At 39.7% G+C, this 6,629-nt stretch overlaps 1 protein-coding gene across 1 annotated transcript; it reads right to left on the reverse strand.

Annotated features, from left to right (window-relative positions):
• Positions 1–3,732: 3,732 nt before the first annotated feature.
• On the reverse strand, positions 3,733–5,903 carry LOC130996863 (UDP-glycosyltransferase 92A1-like). Its single transcript, XM_057922131.1, is given in 2 exon segments — positions 3,733–5,052; positions 5,055–5,903. Coding segments are annotated over 2 exon segments (1,461 nt in total). The 5' UTR covers positions 5,845–5,903; the 3' UTR covers positions 3,733–4,381.
• Between the last annotated feature and the right edge of the window lie 726 nt (positions 5,904–6,629).

Genomic DNA, 6,629 nt, shown 5'->3' on the forward strand with positions numbered 1-6,629 from the left:
TGATCCCAAATTGAGACCATTAATTTTTATTCTTGAAAGAGTGTATTTGTAAATAGAACATTTCTTTATAAAGGTTTTATTAGAAAAATCAAAATTAGAAAGAAAAAAACTCAAAACTTGTATTTATTCAATACTTTTTCTTGCTAAATTGTGTAACGTGCAATTTCCAACCAATGTTTTTTCCACCAATCCTGGCTCAATTTGTCTAAAATTTCTGTCCGCCAAAAGTAGACAATTTTTACTATATTGGGCGTCCGCAAAGAGTAGACTACTTTCCTTTTTTGGAAATGGTCCCACCACCCACTTTAATCTTTTATCCTTACAAACACTCTTTATTTACAAAAAAACCCACCTCAAATTCAATCTCAACCACACATCTCATAAAGTGGTGGGACCATTTCTCCACTACATCAAAATCATCACCAATTTTATTAATTCCCGTGCCCAACCAAAGTGGTCTACTATTGGCGGACGGAGGGAGTACTAAATTTGCCATTCCCCCTATCTAAGGACGAGTTTTTATTTTTCTATTGACTTGATCTTAAAAATCAAGAGTCAATTGTGAGATTGACATGGCAAAGAAAAAGAAAAAGAAAATAATTTGGGAAGGTAAAGAAAAACTTAAGGAAGCTAGAGCTATAAAAATATATGCCTATCAATATACTATAAAGTTGATAGATATCGTGGAGTTGGACTTTTATGTTTTGTGATAAGGCTTTTAATGAATGAGTAACAAGGAAACACCTGATCCACTAACATGCGCCAACTCCACTTTTATTGTGGTCACGGGCATAATCGCCGACCACAAAAGCTCCAACCATTTCATCCCTTCGAATTTACTTCAAATTTAATTGTAAATACAAACAACAATATCTTAATTGATAAAAATATGATATCAAAATACCTTAATTATATCATAAAATTTGGAAAACCTATTGATAGTTTGGTATAAAACATTCTCAATAGACGTACAACGTTGGTTATCTTTATGACAAATTTAAATTTTCAATCATCGATGATTACTAACCCTTGATATAACAACATAAAATTGATCATAAGTAAATACATATTTTCTTTTAATGCAACGTATATACGAAAGAGATAGACCCTGATTTTTGTTTATGGCCATTGCATATGACACTATCAAGAGAACTATAGCTTTTGCTTTTGAAACTTGAATGAAATTCTTGAATCAGAAGGAATAATTGATAATTGAAGTATCAAAATAATTTGTTCAATTTGTATCTACTCAACAAACTTTTATGCTCTAAACATAAGTAAGTAATTCAAATTATATATGCACATAATAGCTAGCCTTTATTGTGCAAAATTGTAAATCCCTTATAGCATCCGCAGCGCTAGCTCAAGCTAGTGCATTTGAGGGCGGTCGTGCTGGCGTGCCGGCATGACTCGAGTGCGGCATGTCGAGCACAATGGAGGTTTATGGCTGACGCGTGTTTTTTACGCGTTAGATTTTAAAAAAATGCAATTATAAAATTTTAAAATTCATCGGTTGCAGTCATTTGTTCACTTTTTTTTTTCTTTTCCCAAGAGAAGACCGTTGCATTCAACGGCTCCTTTTGAATGAGCATATTTGGTCTCGTTTTGGTTCAATTAAGCCGTAAAAAATTAGTGTAAATTTTTTTTAATTATTGTATTTTATTTTAAGTATTTTATTTTATTTTACTTAATATAGTGTTGAATTTTTAATTTTAATGAAATGTTGAATTTTAAAATAAAAGAGTAAAAATGGAATTAAATGAAAATAAAGATTATAGATCCAATTTTGTTTAGCCTAACTCAGAACTTTCAACCAATTAGACACCGAGTAATTACAATATCAAGATAATAATTTCAAGCAAGTATATCAAAATGTGTTATCTCTTTCACTAAAATCAAACTCAGAACTTTTAATAAAAGCCAAATAATTATTTTAATATAGATCCAATTTTATTTAGCCTAACTGAAATAATATCCGAATTCCATAATTTTCGAATAAAAGGCCCATCTTTATTCATTTAAAAAGAAAATTAATGCCAATCTCGCAACACATGGCCCAATGAATAATTAAAGTAATAGCCCAAAGTTAGATCAAGGTCCATCTGAAAACGTAGATCTATGAAAAATGAAGCTAAAATATTAATATTAGGGATGAGATTATTTGTCCCACAATTTAGTGCATACGATACGACTGCATCTTACTCTTAATTTTTTATTTTATAATTACTTGTTATAAAAATAAAAAATACTCCCTCCGTCCACGAAAAAACTTCCTAGGAGGGAGTGGCACGCGTTTTAAGAAAAATATTATTGAGTGTATTTAAAGTGGAAAAAAAGTTGTTGAGTGTATTGAGAGTGGTGAAAAAGTATTATAATTAATATTGGGAGTTGTGAAAAAGTGAAAGTAAGAGTTATTATAAGTGGTGGGATATAGTCCAAAAATAGGTAGGAAGTTCTTTTGTGGACAACCCAAAAAGGAAAGATAGGAAGTTCTTTCGTGGACGGAGGGAGTATTATATAATAAACTATAACTAATATTTATCGCTAAAAATTGAAATTTTAAAAAATTATACTCCCTCCGTCCATGAAAGAACTTCCTAGGAGGGAGTGACTCAGGTTTTAAGAAAAAATATTGTTGAGTGTATTGAGAGTGGATAAAAGGTAGTTGAGTGTATTGGGAGTGGTGAAAAGGTGTTATAATTAATATTGAGAGTTGTGAAAAGTGAAAAGTAAGAGGATTATAAGTGGTGGGGTATAGTCCAAAAATAGGTAGGAAGTTCTTTTGTGGACGTCCCAAAAAGGAAAGATATGAAGTTCTTTCGTGGACGGAGGGAGTATATTCTAACTTTGCATTAAATAATTTAAAAAAAAAATTAACTGGGTGAATGAACCCTAATTAATTATTTTAAGGTAAATGTCACTTTATGTCCCATCATTTTAGCGAATTATCAATTTTGTCCTAACGTTACGATATTATCAAATTTATATCCAACCTATCAATATTTTTTTAATTATATCTCATAAAAATTTTCTGGCATTCGAGAATTGAAGTGGAATGCCGGAGTTTGCATATGTGGATTAAAAAAAAAAAATACACGTAATATAGAATGTTGTTGTCTTTGAACCGAGAAGGGGGCGACTTGCATGTTCCGTTGAACTAGAGGACGAACGGGGCTACTATCTCGCCTAAGTTAAGAGAACTGACGGTGTCGGGCTCGCCAATTTCAGAGGCAGCGACGCCAGCCTTGCCGAGAATTGTGAAGGCAACAATGATCATTGGAAAGTGGGCTAGGGCTCTGTTTTAGGAGAAGAATTCCACCTGAGTTTGCAGCAGGAGAAGAAACACAAAATCTTTGGGTCAGGATATGAGTTCAAGTCAAAGTGCGGGTCAAAGTTTAAGTGAATGTATAATCCGGTTGTACGGTACACCCAGGTGCACCCAAGACTACCTCGAGAAGAAATGGGTCGGTGGTGAGAGGCGGCGCCGAATTTTCAGAGCCGCGGATCATTCGCCAGATTTTGAGAAGTGGTGACGACGAATTTTGGGGATTTTGGCGACGCCGGGAGGTCGGCGAAGGCCTCGTCGGTGGGGACAATCGAACATAGTATAATGTTTTCAAATACTGTGCTTGAGACAGAGAGAGAGTAGTGCTTTACTGAGGAGTCGACAGTATGCAAATACTGTCTTTAATTGGAAACCAACACAAAACAAGAACACATTTTTTGGGTGAATCCATTTATTCTTTCAGACATGTCTCAAAGTCTGGATTGCCACTTTGAAGAGAATAAGAATTAGAAGAAAAATTACCAAATGTTTCTTCAACACAAATCCATAAACCACTTCTAACTCACACATCTCTGCACTGCTCTTGCTTCTATTCTTGATGCATTCGCAACTCATCTTCTTCGGCTTCACAGGAACAATGCGTTCAATTATAAAAAATCCGGTTGCAACATCACGAAACGGAGGTTTCTAACGTGTATTTCTCGCCACGTTGAAATCGTGACGGTTGATGAGTGTGCTGGTGATGTTGACGGCGCCGGAGTTGGCGATTAGCTTTCCAACGGAGGTCGGTGAGGAAGAGGTACTCGAAGAATACGTCAGGGAGGTTAGGGGCGGAGGAGCGTGTTGGGTACGGCGAGGAAAGTGAGGGAGGAGCGGGAGGCGAGATCAGCGGCGATGTTGGTGGCGGAGATGAGGGAGTCCAAGGTGGATATCAATTTGATAATATCTGAATGTTGGGACATATAATTCGGACAAAAGCAAAAAATAAATTAAAATTAAAGAAAAAAACACTAATTATACTGAAATTGGGGTGGCTTAGTTATTCCAAAAGCAAGCGTGAAATCTGGGTTAATACACAGATAAGAAAGAAAGCAGCTAGTTATCTCTGAGAGAGAGAAGAGCAGCGACAAAATCATCCATGGCTTTAAGCGAAGACCCTTTACGCCCAGCTTCTTCCGTCAATGCTGCTCTGATCATCTCCCCAATCTCCGCCGCTTTCCTCCTCATCTCCTCCGCGCCGCTGACCTCCTCAATCACTCTCTCCACCTCCTCTCTACTAATGCTACTCTCCACGCCCCTCGTCATCTCCACGAACACCCCCATCTCCTCCACCAGCATCTTCACGTTGTACACCTGCTCCGCCCTAACCGGCCACGCCGCGATCGCCACGCCCTGGCTCAAGCTCTCCGCCACCGAATTCCACCCGCAGTGGCTCACAAACGCCCACGTTGCCCGGTGGCAGAGTATCTCCAGCTGCGACGCCCACGACCTCACCACCAACCCCTGCTTCCGTTGCTCGAATCCCTCGGGAAGCCACTCGGCCTTGAATTCCTCCCGCGAGTCGAACCCCGTCGGCGGCCTGACCGCCCAGATGAACGGCCGCCGGCTGTCTTCCAGCCCCGCCGCCAGCGCCATCATCTGCGACGGGCTGATCGTGTTCTGCGATCCGAAGCTCACGTACACCACGGACTTCTCCGGCTGCGAATCCAGCCACTCCAAGCATTTCTCCGGCGAGATCCCGGGTTCTCTGCCGGCGTGTTTGCCATCACGCGCGAAGGTTTCCGATCCAGAATCCCCGGAGGCAGGAGCGGTCCGATGCACCAGACGGGGCGTTTGGTATAATTGGAGAAGATTTCCAACCCTAGCGGCTCGATCTCCGCGGCGGTGGCGTACAGCCACCCGAAGGAGCTGAGCGACTGCGCGATTTGGGGCTGGAGGAATCTCGACCACTCGTCACCGTCGTCCGCATCTCTAAGGAAGCCGTGCACCTCAGAGACGCGGAAGGGGCGGGAGTTGGGGAATCCGGGGACGGCGAAGGTGCCGTCGGCGGCGGCGCGGCGGTGGGGGAGGTGCTGCCACATGGACAGGTAGGCGGCGCAGCCGTAGGCGCTGCTGGTGTTGAAGGCAACGTTGACGGTGCCGGATGATTTGGCGACCTCGTTAGCCCAGCCAATGAAGAAGTCGGAGATTATGCAGAGCGGCGGGGCGCCGTCTCTGGCGGTTATATCGCGGATTAGGGCGCGGAAGGCGGGTTGGAGGGAGGTGGAGGCACGGAAGAGGTTGGCGATGAGGTGGAGGGGTACGGCCTCCGTGTTCTCTGCGTCCGGCGGGAGGCCGTGATCGGCGGTGGAGAAGCGGAGGTCGAAGAAATGGATTTGGGGGTTGGAATTGGATGCGGCGGCGGCTCTGAGGTAGCGGACGTTGAGTTGGGTGGTGGTGATGGTGATTGTGAAGGGGAATCGTTGGGCGATTTGATTGGCTAGGGCTAAGAATGGGATGAGATGGCCTTGCGCCATGAACGGCAGCATCACTATGTGCTGCTCTTCTGCAACTCTCATTTTCTCTGCAACTTCATCAGCATAGCACCACAGTGATTTAAGTTTTATTTGAATTTGAACTTTTTTATATATATAATTATTTTTTCAAAGAATTAAAATATGTTTTATTTGGTAATAAACTTTCTGAGAAAATTTTATCACATTCACACCATCTCATAACATCACCAGAGTCATTAAGATTTAAGCATAGCATCTTTATATATATACATACATATGATTGGGTTAAAATAAAAACTATTTGAAATATAAAGTATTTGGATTATGATAATTAGGAATGTCAAAAAAGCACGAAAGTGACGGATCGACCCGAATAGACCGATAAAAAAGGAGGGTTGAGATTGAAAATTTTTAGCCCGAATTTTTTTTAACTCAAATGGCCCGAACCGAAAATAGCCCAAGCCCGACAGAATTGACCCAAAAATCGAGTGGGTTGACCCGATTAACCGAACAATTTCTTAATAATTAGTAATTTTTAAACTTTAATACTTTACTTTTTAATTCGATAATAACATTTTGATGCTTGTAGAATATATTTTGATTTTTTTCTATGGTTAATAACAAATATCTATGATATAAAAGTCAAAGAAAGATAGTCATTTATGTTAAATCTATATACAATTTTTGTTGAAAACGAAGTTAAAGTTAGATATTATGTAAATTTACGTTAAAATAACACTAATTTTTGTATCTAAATCAAGACGAAATGTCTTAATTTAAAAAACACGACATATTTTTATTACAAGGGTATGATTATCTAATAAAAAAATTAAACATATAAAAAAATC

This window comes from Salvia miltiorrhiza, chromosome 8, assembly GCF_028751815.1.
Source record: "Salvia miltiorrhiza cultivar Shanhuang (shh) chromosome 8, IMPLAD_Smil_shh, whole genome shotgun sequence".
NCBI lineage: Eukaryota > Viridiplantae > Streptophyta > Magnoliopsida > Lamiales > Lamiaceae > Salvia > Salvia miltiorrhiza.